Here is a 23477-nt window from a genome sequence, read left to right on the forward strand (position 1 = left end):
TATATTCTGTCGTCGACTAAAAAAATGCTTCTTAAAATGTATTTCCTACGAAGAAAAGAATTACTTTATATAGGCTTATTTACATGAATGCTAAACATAAGGAGCCCTTGCAAAAACCCAGCCACAACTCACAAGGGCATCCCATTTGATCCACATAACCCAATTGCATTTACAAGGCACTGAAAAATTACAAAATTAACCGTTGTTTGGGTGAGGTGGAGCCAATGGGGCACCATTCTGGCTGGGTTTTCAGTGACGCCCTTTAGTTTAGCATTCATCACTTATTAATCATATATTTTATGAAGAATGCTAAAATGAAGCGCACCCTTGCAAAAAACTAGTTACATGGGTGCCCTCATGGGTAGCTGGTTTTTGCCAGGGCGCCTTCAGTTGAATTTGCACAATTTTGGTCATTTTTGTGTTTTTAATGGACCGTTTGTTTGAATTTGAACTTTTGGCTCGATCAGGACAATCAAATGGGTGTACTTTTGTAGACCCACCATGTTGGGCCCACCCCCATGAACAAACCCTATTTGTCCAACAAGAGTTCAAGACAGCCACGTTTGGTGGGCGATGGACCCACTTATTTGAAATAGGGAAATCCAAAAAAGAAAGTCACTTTCTTGCTCATTTCATAAAAGATACTTAATTTGGCCCCACTACGGCCTTCTTTTATGTGATCTGATCTGTTGATCCACATGGGGACCAATGATCCTACACCCTTGATCTATCAAGCCTCTTTAGGCTCTGCCCCAAAACCTAGTAATTTTAAAGTCCTTTATCTTACCACAAATGATGACTATGTTGGTCTCCCGAGCTATATGATCAACGGTCTTGATTCCACATACATGCACCCCTATCAGATCACCTCGCAGTTGAACTGTTGAACCAGTCTTACTGTATTTTGATGATCACACTCCTCACTTTATTAAATGTAGGGTATGGCCCGCACCATAGGATGATCCAAACCGTCCATTAGATGGGCCACAGCCTAAATAGGTTGTGCCCCAAAAATCATTTCCATAGGTTGATCTAACCTAACATTCAGAGTGTTAGATCAACCTATGGAAATGATTGTTGGGGCACAACCTATTTAGGCTGTGGCCCATATAATGGACGGTTTGAATCATCCTATGATGCGGGCCATACCATACTTTTAATAAAGTGAGGAGTGTGACGGCCCATCTAATGGACGGTATGGATCATCCTATGGTGTGGGCCATACTGTACTTTTAATAAGTAGTGCTGATAACATTTCCCAAAAATAATTGTTTGAAGTTCTGGAAAAAAAATTCAAAGCCCTATCAAAACAGCAAAAGATGGAGGCATCCAGTCTTCTAATGAAGAGTTAGAGTAAAAGAAGAGACATAATCATTTGACTTTAAAAAGGAAATAGAAAAAATTCTTAGGAAAACAGAATACATGCAACAGGAGAAAATACAGGAAAACAAAACACCTGTAACAGATTAGACCAACAAAGGAGAGCCTTCTCAATCTTAAACACCACAAACCAAATAAAAAATCTCAAATCCGAACGTGGGTAGTTGTCATTTCCGCTATATCCTCCAACAAACAATTCAAAATCATCCCACCATTCTCCTTCCCTGCCAAACTCAACACAACAGACAGAAGGAAAAAAAGAAAGAACAAAGAACTCACCATGAGAAGATCCCAAGAAGATGAACTCCAACAGCAATACAAACACCAACAAAATGACTGGGATTCCTACAAACAATCCAAACCCCATCCCTCTCACCGACGTTCATCGGAACCAAAAGCCGTCCTCGAACTCATGGACAATTCACCAAGAAAACTTATTTCTTCCCTCCAACAAATTCATTCTCCTTCAAATGTATGGAAGGTGAGGACTAATGATCTTGCCATAAATGAGATTTTACGAGAAAGGCAGGCGGCGAGGGAGAGCCGAAAATTGAAGGGGAGGAGATTGTTTGAGGCTTTGGAGGATGAAAGGGACATGGGTATGCAAGGAAAAGAGGAGATATGTAGTGTTTGCTCCTCTGTTCTGATTCAAGGCAGTGAAGTGAAGTCTTGGGGTACCTATTCATCTTCTTCTGATGATATTTATAAAGAAGAAAAAAATAGTAATGTTGGTGATTCTTTCTCTGGGGAGAATATGGGAAGAGAGGTGGTGGAAATGAACAAGAAGGGAACTGTTGTTATAAGTGGTGGTGATGGAGGGAGGTGGATGTTAAGGATGGGATGGCTTGCTCTTGTTCTTATGGTATTTACATTGGGTATTATCTCATGGAAGTGCAGTCTTGATGCAGAGGGAGATGGTGAGTGTTTGGTTCCAACATGAATTGGAAGGATTTCTATCTTTCCTCTTCTAACTTGACATTTGATCCTCTTTTCTTCTTTTTTTACATTGCATATTTTACTGTTTTTTGTTTTGAGTCTTTTCATTGGAGTGAACTTGATTTTAGGTTCATTAGTGGGGTTATTTTGCTGTTGGGAAGTTTGCAGTCTCTTAAGGATATTTTGTTAACAAGACCTCTCTCTCTCTCTCTCTCTCTCTCTCTCGGAATTGGCCATAACACCAAAAGCTTATGCTAGTCAGAGGATGGTTACTATCTGATTTATGAACTTCTACCCAATGGATGTAGAGGATAGTATGTTTCTAACCATCTTGCACAATTTCGACTCCAACCCACACAATTTCCAGACATTATCATTTGGCGCGATCGCCTAATAACGCACTTGCCCCAAAGAGAATTCAAAAGAACTGCCACAATTGTCTCACCTCCTCTAGGGCCACGGGTCTTTCCTCTAGGATCCTCAACTCTCACATTTATCCTTGTATCCTACACATTTATCCTTATATCGTTCCAAGTCCCACTTAGACTTACAAACAATCACTGCGATTGATTAGCCCTTTCGATCTTTTATCGCTCTACTCCCTCAATCTGGGAAGAAACACATGAAAACAAATTTCCCATAAGTTTCTTTTCTTTCCACAATTTTAAAGTAAATGATAAGAGTATGGTTTTTTTACAGGGATATTATCATAAAATGAAGGTTCCCTGAACAAAACTTGAAAAATAATGATATGGTAACTGAGTTGGGGACCAAGAGTGGAACCAAACAAATAGGCTCCTGACTTTAGCAATCTTGTTCTTTTTTTTGGCCTTTTTCCTTAAAATGACAAAACTACTCCCATGCCATGTGGCATGTGGGGATTTGTTCGGTTCCACTCTCGGTCCCCGTAGCAGCACTCAAACTTGAATCATAATGGTTCAAGATAATTTTTTTCATGTGTAATCAAACATTGGAAAAGCAGGGAAGTTTGGAGAAGTTTTTCCTTTCCAAACTTTTCCAATAGAATCCTGCAATGTAAACAGTGCTTTGGGATTTTTTTGAGGCTATCTTTTGCCATTGCCCCATTTAATTATTGGTATGGATCAATGACTAGATGCCATGGAACTATCATGGTAGTCTGGTAGAGACCATAATACATCAGTGAACTATCATTACATCATTGATCATACATTGTATATTAATGAAAGGGATTTGCTAGCGTCAGAGGCTCACTTTTCAGCAGATTTTGTCTTCATTTATGAGGTGGCTGCTGTCAGATGCAACAGACCATCCACGAAATGTCTTCTGCTATGGATGCAAGCAAATCCCAAGAAAAGAACAAAAAATCTGTAATAGATGGGACTTGGGTAGAAAATTTTCTTGCATAATATAAACATTTAAATCGATAATTAGATAAAATAAATTTTTTGAATGGCATCCATTGTTTTTTAGGGATTTTGAGAACCAATTGAGTCCCAAACTGATTAATGGACCGAGAATTACACGTAAATTTCAGTCCAATAATCAGTTTTTATCTCTAAGACAAACCCAAATACAGTTTAGGAGTTTTTTAATGCAATTCGAGAAGCTACAAGGAGTTTTCAACACCACTCTGCTCAAATTTCAAGTGGAAAAATTCCCAATTTGGGGTTGTATATACAATCTCAAAACTTTCTGCTTGCACTAGAAAATCTCTCAATTACAATTTCATAAGTTTTCATTAAGTAACATGGAGTCAAAAAAAGTCTGAAAGCTATTAAAACTACAAGCTGGAAAATATGCTTTTTGTAAATTGCAATCTATTGAAAACAAAGACGTGTACGAAAAAGAGAGCGCTAAAGAGAAGATCACAGATAGGCTCTTCGGTGACACTTTGAGCCCTACGTGGGCTCTTTTAGGCCTCATTTAGAGATCCCAAAAGAATGAATCCCATTTGAAATGGATGGTGTGAGACTGTCAGAAGCTCGGTAAAGCCACTACTCTACACCAGCGAGGCACATAAACCATATTCATAGTCAAAATGTGTTCGGTAAGAGAAGGTAAGGTGTTAATTTATGTTAGCCTTATTCTAACAGATCGACAGGGTGTTTGTTAGAACGTCGAAACCAAGACAATGATGGTCATCTCATGATGGTGTACAAGATCAATGGTTCTGATCACACATCATCTTGCGGAACCCACCAGATCAAGAGAGCGATGACCACAAATATGCCACATTATGAAGTACGACAATTTAATATAGGGAAATGTTATCAGCACTACTGTATTTTGATGAGGGCACTCCTCACTTTATTAAAAGTACGGTATGGCCCGCACCATAGGATGATCCAAACCGTCCATTAGATGGGCCATAACCTAAATAGGTTGTGAGGCAAAAATCATTTCCATAGGTTGATCCTAACCCTCTTTAGATAAGAGGGTGTGGATCAAAGTATGGAAATAATTTTTGGGGCAAAACCTATTTAGGTTGTGGTCCATCTAATGGACGGTTTGGATCATCCTATGGCACGAGCCATACCACACTTTTAATAAAGTGAGGAGTGCCATCATCAAAATACAGTAGTGCTGATAACATTTCCCTTAATATATTGGCATAGATATTCATAATAATCACTTTCATTAAAAGGGATTTGCCAGGGACCATCACAGAAGGCATTTCACGGACGGGCTGTAGCATGAGAGACCAGCCACAATATTAGGGGTGCAACACGGGTCAGGTTGGGTTCGTGTTCACCTAGGGCCAAACAGAAAAAATACGAGAAAAAAACATACGCCAAATAAAATTATGACAAGATGATGGATGCTAGGTTCGGGTCGGGTTGCCAGGGTCTCAACCCTAACCCAGCCCGAAATTAAATGGGGGTCAACATGAAATGGTGCGAAACTGCACCTTTTCCAACTTGAGTGTAATCAGTTCTCTACAGTGAGTAATACCCGCACTCCCTTGGTAGATGATAATGGCACTCTTCACTTTACATTGATAATGACACTACTCACTTTACATTTTTGTTGCAACACACTAAAGCCTAAACCCAGCGCAAAAATGCAGCAGAGAAGGAAAACTAGAGAAAAGGCAGGAAAGAAGGCAAAGCCCACAATTTGTCTAACAGTCTGAAAGATAACAACAACCAGCATTAGACCATATTTGAGGTAGAGACTTTTCTTTGGGAAGAAAAATTCTAAACCCCGATTTATTTTCTTTTTTACTTCCATTCATTGAGGCAAGGTATTTGTAAATTTCAGCTTGATACAGAACCAAGCAAGCATATCATACCGTCTATAAAATAAGCTAAAAATCTACAAAAATTTAGTGCTCAAGTCATATTATACCCTATCTACTGGAGCACTCTTTTTGTGAGGGAATGTAAACAGCTAAAATAACTCAATACTCCCACCTGAAATAGGATAGGAAAACCTATACAAAATCGATGAGCGTGAATTTGGAAGAAGCAAGACGGCTTACATGCTATTTGAAGGCGCTGTGGGTTCTTGTAAGAAAGGATGCACCTAGGGTAGACATGTTCCATCCAAACCGACCTGAACTTGAAGAACCAGAATCCGAAGAACCATTGACCACTGGTTCCTTAGGAAGGTTTCCATTTGAATCAGAATCAGTTGCCTTAATTGCACTTGAAATTCCTTCTAGCTCCTACAACAAGTATGTTGGTGTTGGAAAGTCGATAAAATGAGTTAAAAGAATTGCGCAAATGAGGAGCTGTGCTAAACCTTTAGGCCTGATGCCGAAACTGCAGTCCACAAACCTCGTGAAACCTGCAAAAATGAAAACCAGTCACTTGCTACTATTCATGCTTTATGGAAATTCGTTTCCCAAATAAATGGAATTTACAAACCCTCAGAGTTTCACTGGCAGCAGGAGATGATGGGATTCTTGGTGGAGGTTCAAGGGCTGGCTTGGAGGAACTGGGTAGTGATGCCTATGGAGTCCAGAAAAAATGAGTCAAAAAATGCTTACAAAAAGCCTTTTATCAGTTCCAAAAATTCCAGATAAACTAACTGTTCATCATAAGCATCTAAGCTACTGGTCGGACCATGGTGAGTTATAATTAATAAAACCAAGCAAACTAAAATCAACCACTGGATTACAAACCATAACCTAATTTGCATGCTAAGGTCGATGCAAACTACATTATGGATTATAATCTACATGAAAAAAACCAATGTAAAGGATTAAGAAGTTTGTTGCCTGAGGATGCTCTGATCTTCCACTTTGCTCCAACTTATATGCAAACCCAACCAACTGGCGAACACCTATATTTGTAAGATCCTGAAGCAGATTTTATATAACATATTGATCAATAAAGAAAGCAATAATGCACACAAATAAAATGAATGCCATAATGCTCTATTGTAAAATTAGAGGGTACCTGTTTCCCTTCTATTCGACCAATTTTTGTTTCCTGGGATGCAGTGAAGGTTAAAGTCAGTCCTCTCTTTTCCGATGAAGGATCAATTGCTATTCTAAATTCTAATCTATAGAAAATCTATAGATCCTGCTAAGTAGAGTGAAGTGAAATCACCAGATCTTGGACTTGACGATGAACTTCTTCAACATCGACGCCAAACTCTCTCAGATCTCCTCGTAGTTGAACCACCTACAAAAATTGTTATATGAACTTCTGGGAATTTTTTTTTAAAACACTACCAAAACAGAAAAAAATCAATTATGGTAATCAAACCCACGTCATCTCTTGTAGCAGCATTAATCACAGCGCACTCATCTAAGTTATTATCCACACGATCAATTCTTGAAGATAAATTTCTCTTCGTAGCCTGAAAAAACCACAAGAAAATTGGTTCTAAGAAAGGGTGAATGAGTTCCTAACAGTGAACAATCTGAGGAGAAAAATAGAAACAAGTAAAAGCATCTAAGGTGATGGTGGAAAGAGTGCGACATCCATAAAGCCACGTGTATGAAAAGCAAAGACACCGTGGTGGCACATGATATGGCAATTTCTAGTAGGTGTTTGATATACTTGATAAGCAACGATGTTAGTAGTGATCCTTAATTACAATTCCCAAGATAAACAGGAGGATATTTGGCTTGCACTAAATAAATTCAAGTGATTTGTCCATCATATACGAATTTCTACAGAAGCCTGTGAAATTTTGAAGATACGATTGGTTCAGAAGGGAAAATTGTCAGCTAATACTTTCATTAACCACATCAGATTGAAGGGTTAGGATCTTCCTATGGAGGAAATTTTGGGGACACAGCCTATCTAGGGCAGGACCCAAGTTTTGAATGGTTTAGATCACTCAATAATGTGGACCCCACTAATTTTTTTACTTTTTCTACACGAGCAAGTACACGATACGGAAGGGAACTAGTAGGGCGAACAGACATGCAAGATTTATAAAGACTTCCTTATTATCATGCATTACTGAGGAATTCCTACATGAAACCTATTTCTGTCGAAGACAACATAAACACATAATACCCACCCCTGCATAGGTAATAAATGTGAACATTAATCATTCAGGGGTAGTTGCTCCATGAGTCACTTGCATTGGGAAGTATCTTGACAGTAATTACTATAGATGCTGTGCCCACCTACTTAAGGTTGTGATCCGCTCCAGAAAAATGAACCCCTAGTCAAAAGCGGATCCATCCAGGGAGTATGGTCCCATCCCTCTTGAGAGGGCTATGTCCCTGCTGGGAACATTGCCCCTATTTCAAACAAGTAACTAGCATTACAACAGTAGATAAGGTCTTCAAACAACTAAGAGAAAAAAAACAAGAGAAAATAAACCCATAACACATTCAGCATTTCACCCACATTAGCCACTTGAGTACAGATGGTTCCTAAGTTGGCTAGCTTTATCAGTGCAGTGAATATGAGCAGCAGTAAATTCCGCCAAAGAAAATATTGACCACATTTCATGAAACAACCAAGAAAGCCTCCACGGAGGGGTCATGCATCCTTTCTTATCCAATTTATGGTGCACAATGAATCACCCTCCACCCAAGTTTTAGATTGACAAAGTGTTGTGAATTTGTGATACACTTAAGCCCGGACCAAGCAGCTTTGACTAATGCATCAATCGCATGATGGTTTGCTGCAAGGACCTGTAAAAGCAAAGATAACATTCACATTATGATCATAGCTGGTTCCCCAATAGCCTGCGCTTCTACTGACACGAAATGACCGAAATGTTTCCATTTCCATCCCCACCGAAACAATACCGAATCCGAAACACACATCAAAAAAAAAAAAAAAACCATAAGTGCACGAGTCTATATCAGTATGTATTATATAATTATATTTCTATCAAGGGATTTGCTAGCACCCATCGCAGAAGGCTGAATGGTCTGTTGCATGTGAGAGCAGCCACAAAGGCTCACTTTTCAACAGATTTTGTCTTCATTCATGAGGTGGCTGCAGTCACATGCAACAGACCATCTGTGAAATGCCTTCTGCGATGGACGCTAGCAAACCCTTATATAAATCACATGTGAATTGTGATGCATGTATTATAAAAAATATTTACATAAATTAGATGTGAAATGTGGTATTTAATGAATTATCAGGCATGTGTGACACTGCATGTCACTAGGTGTGATGTTATTACACCATTATGGATAGTTGTCTTGCTTATGTGAATGTTTCTATATGTGTATTTGTGCTTATTCTAGCGTTTCTTGAAGTTACACCTTAAAATTCTATCATTTGCATGTGTCCATGGATGTTTCTGTGATTTTATAGGATATCCACCGAAATTTACAACCAGCACCGATAAATTTCCATTTCCGTGGTGACCGAAACCAAAATTTAAAACCTTGCACGGTCTTAGCGGACGACCAATGGGCAGGAACCCATAGCTGCTGATTCCATATTCCACAAAGGGTGACCTTGCTTCATGTGTTGGGGTTTGGCCATGGCTGTAGGATGGGAACAACACCATACCTCCTTAGATGGCACGAACACCCTACCTCGGTATTCCAATTGGAAAACTACCTTGGGAGGAGCCTCAGGGTCCATCTCGACCCATACCCAGGTGTAGTCAAGTCATCTCAGGATAGTAGTGTCTGGGAGAATCTGTCTCAGTTTCCCCAATTTTCTCGCCAAAGCAGAGAAAACATTCGGTGACCAGTACCGTAGAGGCAGCCCGAAAATCTTGACCTATCTTAGGATCGAAGTTATCTTCTCCTCTTGGTTGCTCTCTCATCTATTGAGAATCAACAACCCTTTTCCCACCCTGGTTTGTGCTATAGAGGTGGCGATCCTCCGTCTGAAATTGCAGGAGGAAGATGCCCCAACCATGGTTGGAGAGGATACACTGGTTATTCTAGACCCTCTTTCCGCACTCAAAAAAGAGACTGATATCTGATCTAGAGGGATGAAACATTCCAATTCCAACCAAACTTTCTTCAATCAGTTGACAGACGAGGCTGCGGCGTCATCTAGGACGGCCAACCTTTCCTTCCCACCTTCTGAGACGAAGGGGATCCTGTTGGATCTAGGTTCAAGTTTCTGTATATGGGTTCTACTTAAAACCTAGCTAAACAAATTACAGAGCTACACCATAGACAAGAGTTATGATTTATGTACCATATTCTTCAATAATACCTAAAATATAACTGCCCATTCAAATGTATAGTTATATAATATTGCATGTAATATTGTGTGGGTAACTGACTGTTTCCTTGACCACTTTCAACACTAAAAACTGGATGCTCCTCTGCTCTGCAGCTGCTCCTGTTCCCGTCAAGGTCCTAGATTCTAAGTTCCACATGTGAGCTTAAGCAGTTGAATTTCCATGGTTATTGTCACAGATTCCTCACAACATTCTACAAAGAGTGGATGTAGACTAATCCCCGATATCCAGAACAATGAAAACATAAGATCAGAATTTATTCTGCTAGACTTTCGTTGATCGAAAAACAGGCCTACTACAAAATCAAGTAACACATGTAAATATATGACTGATATACTAATTTGTAAGATGTAGCAACTCAAGAATCAGATCAAGGTTCAAAAGAGAGAAAATTGAAATGATCAGGTCAATATTTAGAGTTGTCAGTAAAAAAAACAGCTGATATAAATATCTAAAGAACGACCATTCAAAAAAAATATCCTCAAAATAAAATAGAAAACTTGCCGATATAGACAAATGAACTTGCTCGAGCTGTTTAGCTACAGTTGTGCAAGCATCAGATAAACTACGCCGTGTCGCCAACATCATGTCAGAAATTTTCCAGCCCTGACAAATATAAGATAAGCCATAACTTACAGAATTAGCCAACTGTGAAAGAAGTAACTAACAAAAGAAAGCTTCTGAGATTAAAGTTTCACAAACAGAAAATTTTTATAAGACACTTTTTTTAAGTGATTCCTATTAGACAACTTATCTTGCTTCAAGATATTGATTTACAAAAAAGGTCTGCAGCCGTGCTTCTGGATAATCCATATGAGAAAAAACATAAAGACGTATAGAAATACAACAAATCATGAACATTATAAGATCCAGAATTAACAAAGTAAGTAGATGGGTTGAGAAAAAATGTAAAGATGTTTAGAAATGAAAAAGAGTCATGAACCTTATAAGATCCAGAATTAACAAAGTAAGCAGATGGGTTTCGACAAGTACACGCCTAAGCAGCGGAGTCGGTGAAATGTATCCTATTAAGATCCTTGTTGGTTTAATCTGAAGGCTTTTGAGAATGAATAGCATTTTCCTTGTTGAGATTTTAAGATATAAAGCAAAAGGGCACTCAATTTTAAGATATGGAGCAAAATGGAAGGCGCTTGGGAGAGGCTATTGAGTTTTGTTCATATTTCTTTCCTTCTTTTTTTGAAAATTAAATTTTGTTCATATTTCAAACAAGTGGGCATAGTTAAAAAACATGAATGGAAGTAGAGTATAGAATATTAACCATAAACTTTAAAATTCTGCAATAAATAGAAGTTCGTCAGTATAAATGATCTTAAATGACCATGAGGACGAACCGTCGAAGGTTCAATCCTAGCTCACCTACCAAATATGATCTAAATAAAGAGAAAAGGAGGAAACTTATGGAAGTCTGATGACATTTTAGAAACATGACGATCCATTAATACCATTCTCATAAAAAAAATCATGATGATCATTAATTCTGAATCATCAAGACTCGTGAGGATGCAGATGGCACTTTTGCGAATCATTTGATCCATTACTGTTCCCAAATTGTAAGCAGGTTTATTTACATTGAGATGTTCAAGATGTTCTTCAAATTTTCATACTTTAAGCCCTATTATTCCCTCAGTGTGAATTTCATGAGATACCTATGCCACGATATAGCTCTGGAAAATGAATAAAAGATTACCTTCCACCATATATAACCATATCCCATGACTCCAACGACAACAACAACCGGCATGCTGTAAGTGCCAGCACCTACAAACGATGAAGAGTGATTAAAAATGTTCTAAATACACCATACACAAGATGTTATTCAATCAGTTCTATAGGAATGAAATCACAAGCTAATGCAATAAAAGACACGCACTCACACAAATCATGATAAGCATTAGTCTGATATCCTCTAATACAGTTGCCTTTACAAGGTAAATTACAGTTTCCATATGCATAGATTTCTGATTGGGGAAAATCTGATGCAAGAAAAATTCATGAACAATCACATAATTTAGCAAAGATGATTAGGGAGAAAACAAAGGGTTCATCGAAATCCAAAAGTAGGCCTGAAGGTGTCTAAACATAAACCTAACATCAATAGTGGGGCCTACAAAGCTCTGTTTGTAATGAAAATTGGCCAAATTTGGTATGCAAATTTATGACAGGCACGCACCAAAGGCGTCCGGAATGTTTCAGTTTCCGTCCCTACTGAACCCAAAACCGTACATGTATATATTACATTATTTAGGTTGAAACTTGGAAACATGGCACTTTTAGTTCAAAATTTCAATCAAAATTCTATAAAATCACGGAAATTTATGGAAACGTATGCAAATGATGGAAATTTAAGATGAAACTTCAGAAAATGCTAAAATATTATTTATTTTATTTAAAATATTAATAAAAATAATCAAATTTTTTCATAAAAACTGTAATAAATTATAAAATAGTAAATAATATTTAAAAATCATAAAAAAAATTAGAATGGACAAGGAAATTATATAAATACACATTTGATACTATTGTTGTGTTGTATAAATTTTAAAATATTATAACTAATTTATATATTAAACTTAAAAAAATAATAAAATCAAGGTATGTACAGATTTAATCATGCCTTGTTATACATAAAATTTATGTCTTATTTTCTCACTATAATCTATCTTTGTCATATTTTTTATAAAATGCTAAAAAGAAAAATATAAATGCCATTTAGTGTATCTATGGTATACTATACCAGTATGTGTTACATAGTTATATTTATATGAATTGCATTTAAAATGTGGTATCTTTATTATGTATAAATGTTTAAATGAACCATTTCAATATATATATATATATATATATATATATATATATATATAGAGAGAGAGAGAGAGAGAGAGAGAGAGAGAACATTTCCTACACACTTGTGTAGGTAAGTTACCTACACACTACCTTAAAATACAGTGGGGGCCCACATTGTTTGGGTGATCCAAACAATTCATTTGAATGGTCCTCAGATAGATAGGGTGTCCACAAAAAATCAGATCCATAGGATCATCCCAACCCTACGATTTGTGGAGGTAAAATGGACGTGTATAAACCTTCACAAATTAGTCCATTTTTTGCCTCCATAGTTTGAATGGTTAGGATGATCCTATGGATCTGATTTTTTGTGGACACCCTATCTATGTGAGGACCATTCAAATGAATGGTTTGGATCACCCAAACAATGTGGGCCCCCATTGTATTTTAAGGTAGTGTGTAGGTAACTTACCTACACAAGTGTGTAGGAAATGTTCCCTCATATATATATATATATATATGTTTAAATGAATTACATGTGAAATGTGGTATGCAGTGAATTATCGGACATGCCTAATACTGCATGTCACAGGGTCTTAGATGTTGTTAAACTATTATAGGTAGCTTTCTTGGTTATGTGCTGGTTTTTAAGTGTGTATTTGTGCTTAATATAACATTTCTTGAAGTTTCATTCCTAAATGTCCGCCATTTTCATATGTTTTCACATGTTTCTATAATTTTACAAGACGCCCCCAAAATTTGCATCTGAAATTGAAATGTTTCCATTTCTGTCACGGTGATGGTTTTTTAAATTTCAGACCGAAACGTACCAAAATGTACAAAAAATTTCAAAAATTTAGGCTAAAATTTCGAAAACGTAATATTTTATTATTATTTTACATAAATTCGGCTGAAATTTTGTTTTTTTGGACAGCCAAAATTTCCGCCCAGAAAACTGAGTTTTTGAAGACTTGACCGAATTTCGGCCCAAATTTCGGTTTGGCAAGGTCTATCTATCTTGATGGTATATTTTTCTGTCTTTTGAGACTTCCAAGGGGGTAACTGTGTATCTTGCTTGTGCTTAATGCTTCCCAATTCTACCATAAATCATATAGGAACTTGTTACAAGCGTATTCATTGGAATTGGATTGGTTCATCAATAGCGTTAGGTATTTAGTCCGAAACCGAAAACTAAAACCTTGGTCACGATGGATATGCGTAGCAAAACCGAAAACTGAAAGTTTGATTAACACCAAAAAGGATATGAGATATAGAAATGGATGGGCTTAGTAAATAAAATTAACAACACTCGCGGGTTTAATTTTATAGTAAATAAAATTACACCCGACTGCACGTAAACTATTGTGGACGGCAACCTATCTCAAGGGTAGCGTTTAACTATTGAAGTGCCTCTATCCCTTTGAGATCTATTTACCTTTTTCTAATTATTTTCGACGATTTGTTGTATCGGATATATACTTCAGCTGTGGTGCTTGGAATTCTAAACTTGACCACTAGACCATTTGACCACCCACTATCTTGGAACTTGCTAAATGCATGGAGCTATCTCAAAATATGTTGATACCTCGGAGGGGGGAAGAATGGAGGAGAGGGTTTTGGCTCAAAAGGCATCAGCCAAGATCCTGAAGGGGAAGTATGAGGAAAATGATGCTAGAAAGGCATCAGCCGAAATCCTGACGGGAAGTCTGTGGAAAAGGATGCTAGGGATAAGTCGAGTAGGATGGTCGGGGGACTGGCAGTGCCTTTACTGCAACTACTATAACTTCAGGTGGGGGGTGGCGGAAGAGATGCAGACGATGCCAACAAGATAAAGTGAAATTGTTCTCTCCAACTGTTTCGCTACTTAAGAGAAGTCACCCACAACTATATGTTGGGGGGCGGGGGAGAACTCAAATGGGGAGTTAAGAAAAGAGTAGGCAGCAGGCATGGGGACTTGTTTTGCCCCTCTTGTAAGTACTTAAGTGGCGGGATAAATGTCGTTGGTGTCGACAGGTTAGAAACCTCCAAACTGGGCGACCTGTATTAGTCCAACAACTTCCCTGGAGGTTGATTGTAGGGAAGGCGAGCGGTGGCCTGAGACTGGTAAAATCTTCTCACATGCGGAGCGAGGGATTTCAACCTTATCCATCTCGGGTAGGGAAATGGAAGTACGAATGGATACCCTAAAAGCTTGTCTGATAGGGAAAAAGTGTGATCACAATGGGACTTTAGAGGATCTTTGCCTTTGGGCGCAAAAGTATTGGGATATCCCATCCTTATATTGCCCCTGCATCATGGCGAAGGATGAGTTCCTTTTTATGTTCGAATCAGAAAAGCAGGCCTTAGAGATCCTTACGAAGGGATCTGAGGCATTGGGGAATCAATTGCTTTCTCTCTCTCACCTTGGAATAGGGATTTTCTTCAAGGTGTGGAAGCTCTCTAGGTCAATTTTTATGGTATCCCATTAAATGGTTGGGCCATATCAACGGTGGAGGTTATAGGGAGCCTCTTTGGTAAGGTTCTGGAGACAAAGATGGAAGATAACCACCAACATTGCATGAGCTTTATATCGGCCAAAATCCTAGCTCCCCGATGGAAGTTTTCAGGTACCTTTGTTAAAATCAGGATCTTAGACCATGATTAAACCATTGGAATTGAAATTCATGCGAAAATAGGTGAATGCTCAAACAATTTCGAGTCTTCCAGCTCAATGGGGTGGCAGCCTTCTTTGGTCGAAACTTCTCCGGGTCTCGCTGGTTTGGGTACTTCCACAGTGCCACCGTTCGAAGGTCTTCCGAAGTTGTAGGGTTGGCAGTTGTGTGTATAAGAGGGGTCTCGCTGGTTGAACAAATTCATACGCGAAGGGCAAAAAACGATAGATTGAAAATAAAGCAGTTACCTTTATGAGCATCTGTTGAACAACTTGATTTGGGGCTGAACGACAACTGTTATGGCGAATAATCAAAAGTTAGAAAACTCTAGACAGGAGATGTTTAGGCTAGGATTAAGTATTTATTTTAGGGGGAAGATAAGGATAAAGGAAAGCCACGAAGATGAGAGAGAGAGAGAGAGAGAGAGAGAGAGAGAGAGAGAGATGTTTAGGCTAGGATTAAGTATTTATTTTAGGGGGAAGATAAGGATAAAGGAAAGCCACGAAGATGAGAGAGAGAGATGATTTTGCAATCCGATATATTTTGCTTGTATCACAAAAACGTAATAGAGATAGAGATAGAGATAGAGTGTGAGAGATAAGATAGAGTGTGAGAGATAAAAACAGAAGAAAGAAAGAGAGAGAGATTGAGAGTACGTGATAGATAATTTTGCAATCACATAAAAACGTAATAGAAATAAGAGTCCGTGAGAGTTTGCCCATTTCCCAAAATTTGCTAATCTCAGTGACGTGTTTAGAAAGAATTACTTCAGCCTTAGAATTGGAAGAGTTCACCATTTTAAGGTTTCTAAATATTAGGAAAGAATATGCGCCTATTTTGTAGGGGTAAATAATAAGAAAAGATATTTTTCCAATCTCTTGGAATAAAATTTTGTTACCTTTAAAAAAAAATAAGAAAAGATATTAGATTTAGAGAGAGACGAAATTCTCTCTCTATGCGCCTATTTTGTAGGGGTGAAAGTTTTAGGTAGTTTCTATCTTGGAGAATATAGGAAATGAATGGTTTGGGGTGATAGATTTCGATAGAGAAATTTTAGGTATAGAAGGGATGCCGCGTGGGATAGAGAAGAGAGAGAAAGAAGGAAGTTGCCAAAGAAAATAGCTACATATAAATAACGTGGGGTAGAGAAGAGAGAAATAAGGAAGTTGTGGAATTCCTTTCTATACACAGAAGTGCGGTGTATATTCCCCTTTCTCTTAAAAGGGGCTATACGCAGAAGTTGTGTGTATAAGAGGGGTGCCACGTGGCAGCACCACGTTGTGCTAGATTCCGTTTTACTTATATATAATTAGATGTACAGGGTATCAGCAAGGTGGATCTATGGAAAGTACGTTAGGGATGAAAAGGCCAAATTTAGAGTTTTGGGTCCTAAAATTTGACATTAAATTGGAAAAAATATTTCTACTATGTTTAGGGTAGGTTTGGAAGGGTGCAGACGAATGCCGAAAAGCTGCAGACGTGTGACAGGAAGCTGCAGACGCATCTCAGGAAGCTGCAGGCAAGGATTTAGGGCAAGATTAAGGGGCACGGGGTTTAGGTTGAGATGGGATGCGTAAAAAAGGCAAAATTTAGTTATCGGGCATATTGTTTTTGTAGAGTAAACCAAGAAGAAAAGAGATAAAATAGGAGAAATCTAAATTCAAATTATCTCAAGACATCTCAGCAAAGAAGCTTTGACATCTCACTACAGAACATGAAGAAGATTATACTAGAATCGCAATAGCAATGCCCTAGGCATCGCACCCAAGTTCTAGGCTTCACACGTTGGAGAAGATCAAGGCATCACACCTTGAGGATGAAGGCTTCACACCCACAATTTTGCAAACCAACAAAGAACAATTTTACATTCATTCATTCCATCATAGCATTCATAGCATCATCCATCAAAGAAAAGTGCTTGAGGCTTACAATATCTAAGAAAAAGAAGAAAACTAGAAAGTTCTAAAACCATAAGACAAAAACATAATACTTTTGGACTAAAATACCTTCTACTGACTTAAAGACTCTATCACCCCCTTAAAATTTTTGTAATACAAAAAGAAGAAAACTAGAAAGTTCTAAAACCATAAGACAAAAACATAATACTTTTGGACTAAAATACCTTCTACTGACTTAAAGACTCTATCACCCCCTTAAAATTTTTGTAATACAAGTGTGGACCTATTTAAAACATTCATAACTCAAACAACTTAAGCAATTTTGATGGGAAAAGACTTAACAACCCTATGACTAAAAAAACTTAAATAATATTCTTAAAACTAAATAAAACTATTGTAACACTAATGATGAGCCGCATCTCCATAACTCCTTGATTCTTCATGTCATACTGGATGGCCCCCATCAGTCACCCTTCATTCTTTTTATTGCTAGCAGCAACACAGAAGTTTGCAAGATAATTGAGCAAAACAATATTATAGAGCATAATTCACTCCTGGCATACAAGACAAAGAATAGTGCATCCCTAACCTGAACTACTTCCAGTTACAATTGTAACTGATCTGGATGATGCCAACAATTGCAGCTCCTGTCGTAGGCTATTAACCTGTAAAAATAGACCACAATTCCATTATTATCACCATTGAAAATAAACAAATAAAGTCATACCATCTGCAGCCATCATTTAGATCTAAAAGTGGTTGGACAAAAGAAACCACTCGAAGAGGCCTATGTGCATACAAGACACAGTAAAGATTTAAAAGGACAACCTACAGCAAATTATCACCACAATCGTTAAAAGTTGAAAGTGCTTAGCTGATCAAGGGCTTATAGAAAGCTTATCGGTAAGCTGTTCTGTTTGATCATTATGATCATTATAAGTCCCAATTTATCGTACTTTATGGTATTCTGAATCAGTCCATGCACAACCCTTGTGTTACCCATTTGCAAGTTTTGCTCAAGATTCCAAGGTATTTGAAGACAACTCTGAGTAGAGGGTGATCAACTTCTAGATATTGGAACATTTTTTTGGGAGGAATTTGGCAACTTAGAGGAGGATAAAATGAGTCAAAAGTTGCTACGCCAAGTGCACAGCCAGATTATAGATCCATGGCATGTGCATCTTGTTAGTTGACACAACTAACAAGACATACTAGGAATTGAGGACATCTCCCAACGGATATGCATTATAAAGAGCAAGCCAAACATCTACATCTTCTCACACTGTTTTCCATGAGAGAACAAACGAATAGTGGTAGTAAATCACCTTCTGAACAACAACGCAGTTTATAGGTAACCCGAACGGGGTTGGCATGTCGGCTAGCGTCGTGGGTTTGCTCCCCATAGACCCGAGTTCGAGTCCCCTCGGAGTTACCCAATGCACGTGATTTACAGGTGATCGCGACATCGCGTGCATCCATAGGGATTAGTCCCGCTCCCGCACTAAAATGGGGTGGGGATACCCTATGTCTTCAAAAAAAAAGTAGTTATAGGTATATCAGTTTGCAAAATGAGGGGGGGAGGTGATTTGGTCTTTCTCTGGACCCATTGGGGTAGCCGATGCTAGTGACCCGGAAATGAGGGTGGCTCATCAAGGAATAAAGCTTTTGGATAAGGAATGGTTAGATAAGATGGTAGTGGAAGGAGACTCTCTAAACATCATTAAATGGCTTCAAGGCTCAATCCCGTGTCCTTGGAGATTTTCTCATCTTTTGGATGGCGTTCAAGATATAGTGTGAAGGCCTCTTCGATATCGTTCCATCATGTGAGGAGGTCTGCTAATGGGTTAGCCAATCGTCTTGCTAGGGAGAGGGCCTCTTCGATAGGGAAAGGGCCTCTTTGATATCGTTCCATCATGTGAGGAGGTCTGCTAATGGGTTAGCCGATCGTCTTGCTAGGGAGAGGGCCCTCAAGGAGAGCTTGGAAGTTTTTTATTTTCTTCCGCCTTGAGCATGGTTTTATTATTTTGTTTTGCTCCTTGTGTGTATAGTTTTGTTTTTTCTTGTGGTTTTTTATCGTTATTTTTATCTTCTTGCTTTGCTTCGATCATCTCGATTGGGCTATCAATAAAATCTTAAGTTTAAAAAAAAAGTTTGCAAAATATTTTACAAAAGCACTCTATCTTTTTGTTTTTTGTTTTTTTTTTGAATGAAAACAAAAGAGTATTGGTAATTGTACTAGTTATGAAAGTTAGTTCCACTATTTATTCACATGCCATGCAGAGTATTACTGTAGTTTGTAACATCTCTTGATATTTAGCATGAAAATAGAGAATGCACTACGTACTTATTAATCTCTCAAGGTTTCTTTCTCTTCTTCTGCATTAATTAAATAGAAGTTCACACAAATGCTTCCCAGAAATTCCAGACATTCCAGGATATGCCACAAATTCAAAACATAGAAACTAAGGGGCCGTTTGGATACGTGGATTTTAGAATCCAGGTTTTTAGTTTGAAAACAATGTAAAAGAGGGTTCATGATCAAGCTGTAGTATGATGTCCTGACAGCATTTCTTGGATTTTAAGTGAGAAATTCAGGTTTTCAAAATCTCTCCTCCATCCTGAGATTTCTAAAACCTGGAAATATGGAAGGATCTGAGATTTCTAAAACCTGGAAATATGGAAGGATCTACTACTGTCTTGCTGACGGAAAGAAGGGCGAGAAGTCAAAAACGAGAAAAAAACGCGGCTGTTCCGCTTCTTCTCTTGTCTCTTAGCTACAATTTTGAAGAAATCCCAGATTCTAAAATCCAAGTATCCAAATGGCCCCTAAGAGTTCAAGATATTTCATGGAAAAGACTTAGGTTTTTAAAGTGAATGAAAGCCTCTGTGTGTTTCTTTCTCCCCTTCATAGGAGTCTCTGTTGACAAAAATGCCAAATTAGAATTGATGGCTGCAAGATGTAAATCTGAGATGGGGAAAAAAAGATAAAACTGAAACATCCAAACCTGAGCCAACAGAGAATCGTTTTGTGGCTTGCCAGTTGAGGGAGTATCATCTTGCTGAATGCGCTTGAAAACAATCTGAGGAAAAACCAGATCATTTAAAGAATGACAAGCACTGGAATTCAGAATTCCTACACAAAATGTTAGCCAAGATTATTCTGAAGAAAATAACACTGCAGAAATATCCGTATGCAAATTTCCCAGTATACTATGGTTAAAGTAAACCAATAAGATGCAACAATCACTATTCGATGAGGTAAATGAAATTATTATTCATATTCAAGCTTATATTTGTTAAATAGAAAAATAAATACCTTGAAAGCACCAGAGAAAAAGTCAGACACTTTTGATAAGCGACCTTCCTGTGCAAGCACAGACCCAACAATGCCTGAAAGACAAATACAATGAGTCTTGCTAGCTCTGTACCACTTTGTAACATCAAGCAACAGAATCAATCATCCATTGAATGCTCAATTATTTCTTTAAAACCCAAAGATTAAAAAATACCTCAAAAATCGAGAATCAAATCAAGTGAAAATGACTAATACTCATTAATTTTAACGTTCACCAGTGTGCGCAAAAGGATAGAGCATCTCAATAGCATATTTTAGATATAGGTTTTTACATAGAACGTCGAATTCTAAAAATGATTCCTAAGAAGTGTATAAAGCATCAAAAGCCAGATGAACTGTGCACCAACATCCGTTGCTACACAACTTTAATCAAACAAAGAGAAATAACGAAACTTCAGTCTAATTAGTATGAAATTGAGAGCCGCTAAAATTTGCCCACGCAAGAAGTGTTAAAGAACTTTTAAGTGTAATTATGTCTAAAAAATATATGCAGTAATGTTATTCGCAAAAAAGCTTGTCATTTTTGTATCATGTCAATAGAAATTTTATTAAAAGATATACATTGGAAAATGTAGGGTATCTAACCAACGCGCAAAAAAGCCACATGACTGATGGAACATGTTAGGCTGGGATAGGATCTTAACACTTCACCACGCTCCGCAGCCGATGTCCCCAACGGCCCACTCTGTGATGGCATTCACTTTGGTTGTTCTCCAGGTAGACCTTTTCACACGTTGCCCCTTCTTCCGGCAACCCACTTGACAGATTTCCCTCTAGTTGTTCTAGGTAGCCCTTTTCACAAGTTGCCAATTCCGCATGGTGGCCCACTTTGTGACGCCTTTCAATCAAGTTGGTGCAGGTAGCCCTATTTCACAAGTCACCCCTTCCGTGACTCTAAAAAGACATAATGTTGGCTTTGGTACAAAATGTTAGGTACCTAACCAAATGTCAAACCAGAACTGCCTAGGACTGATGGAACGTATTACGGTAGGCCCTTAAACCACTTACGATCATAACAGAAAAGAAGGGCTTATCTACTAAAAAAGAAGCTCGTGCATAAAGATCTACAATAACATCCCATTCCCTCAGTCAGATGTTCTCCTTTCTTCCCCATTAAAAATCATTAGCATTAAAAAATAAAAAATAAAAACACCCCCTACACTTCCAAAACACTTGTCACATTATAAGAGAATTTTTTAATATTTTCACATCGTAAAAATTAATCTAAAACCAACAAATAAAAAGGAACTAATGGGGGTAAAGCTAGACTTAACGAAATGGGCAGTGGGTGGAGGAGGCAGGAGAGCAGGATCAGATGAAGAGGAGTAGAGGACCCAGTGGTGCCCTAACTTAAGTATGATGCAATCAGCAACAATAGATAATTCAAAAAAAAAAAAAAAAAAACTCACATCTATTAAGAAAGATTCCATGAACAAAATGCCCTTAATCTAGTAGAATCATACCCAATACAGACCAAAAACACTCAGTTTTTTTTTACCTTCTTACTCGAATTTACAACAGTGATACTCTCAACTTGCTCTGCAAATTTGCATATCTACACACGCTACCTATCTATGATTCCATCTTATCTACGCTACTGACTCGTTTCGAACTTAAACTCACCTAAAAACCCTAAAATCCAATCAATCGACAAAATTAAATTGAACAATAGAAGTGATATATGGAAATCAGGTCAATTTTCTAACGAATTTGAAGAGCAATATGAAATTGTTTCATAGGATGAAAATGAGATTTGAGAAAAGGAGAAGAAGAAGAAGAAGAAGAGAGACCTGCTCCAACGAGGATGGTGATCTTCCCGAGGGCAAGAGACATGGCCGCTCTATAATCGATTCAAGACGCTGAGAATCCTTCCACCATCGCTCCCTTTCTTACTTTCTCAGTCTCAACTCTAGGGTTTTATAACCTTGAAGAAGAAGAAGAAGAAGAGGGCCTTTCTCTCTGAAGCTCGAACTCTCGCTCCCTCTGTTGGGGCTGGGGCCAGAACCAAACCTAACCAACGAACCCTAATTTATATGATTTTTCGCCCCCAATGTAGGATGATGCGCCCCACTTATTGAAATTTGATTTTTTCGCCCGCCGTAGGATAATGCGCCCCGCTTGTAACCGGAATTGTGGGCAGACTTTTTAACGCCTTTTGACGCCAAATCACGTTACAAGATGGGCGCATTATCCTATAGTAGGGCTGAAAAATCAACGTCCCATGATCCCATCCTTATGACGTGATTTGGCGTAAAAAAGTCTGCCCACAATTCACGTTAACAGTGGGGCACATCATTATCCTACAGTGGGGGAGAAAAAATCATGTAGGTAGCTTAAATAGCCTAATTTCTGCTTAGAATTACGTAGGGACCACTGCTCTTTAGTTGTCAACTGGTGGGGAATGTTTCAACTTTGAAGTTCTCCTGAGAAGGATTCCTGGGTGAGCATTTTAACATGGGAATGGGATTCTGGTGGATTTCTAAGCTAAATCAAGGACCTCCCCGCTAACTCAGGCTTTCTGAGCGGAAGCTGAAAGTCAAGTGAGACTAATTAACATGTTACTTCTATAGTCCTCCGGAGTTCTCCAAAGTGACCAACTCCCCCTGATAGATTAATTAAAAAATAAGAATGTGGGTACATTTGGAATGGGAACCGAGTTTATATTCTTCTGGAGACTTCCAGTGTAGGGTTAGGTGAAATTATATTTTTGATGGGTGGGTTAGGTGAAATTGGTACGGTTTGGAGTCCTAAAATTGGCTAGGGTCCCGGAAGGGTGTGGCTCTTTGGCGTAAAGTCATGGGTTTGCTCCCCAGAACGTTCGAATTCCCCCTTCTT

At 38.2% G+C, this 23477-nt stretch overlaps 1 protein-coding gene across 1 annotated transcript; it reads right to left on the reverse strand.

The window, feature by feature from the left end:
• Positions 1-5474: 5474 nt before the first annotated feature.
• LOC143860972 (uncharacterized) lies at positions 5475-22660 on the reverse strand. The gene is made up of 13 exons (XM_077371847.1): positions 22433-22660; positions 20604-20677; positions 20293-20367; positions 17877-17952; positions 11642-11712; positions 10438-10539; positions 7018-7107; positions 6855-6929; positions 6702-6734; positions 6521-6601; positions 6168-6251; positions 6043-6087; positions 5475-5965 (listed from the first exon to the last, which is right to left on the reverse strand). The coding sequence occupies exons 1-13, from the start codon at positions 22473-22475 to the stop codon at positions 5783-5785; spliced, it is 1032 nt and encodes a 343-aa protein (XP_077227962.1). The 5' UTR covers positions 22476-22660; the 3' UTR covers positions 5475-5782.
• Between the last annotated feature and the right edge of the window lie 817 nt (positions 22661-23477).

The sequence above is a fragment of the Tasmannia lanceolata genome, unplaced genomic scaffold, assembly GCF_043159265.1.
Source record: "Tasmannia lanceolata isolate RefF3 unplaced genomic scaffold, GAP_Taslan_0.1 ptg000037l, whole genome shotgun sequence".
NCBI classification, from domain to species: Eukaryota; Viridiplantae; Streptophyta; class Magnoliopsida; order Canellales; family Winteraceae; genus Tasmannia; species Tasmannia lanceolata.

Coding starts and splice junctions, on each gene's coding strand:
- LOC143860972 (XM_077371847.1), bottom strand. CDS start 22,475: ATGTCTCTTGCCCTCGGGAAGATCACCATCCTCGTTGGAGCAG. Junction 6,088..6,167: donor CTGCCAGTGAAACTCTGAGG/GTTTGTAAATTC, acceptor TCATTTTTGCAG/GTTTCACGAGGTTTGTGGAC. Junction 5,966..6,042: donor TTTCGGCATCAGGCCTAAAG/GTTTAGCACAGC, acceptor TACTTGTTGTAG/GAGCTAGAAGGAATTTCAAG.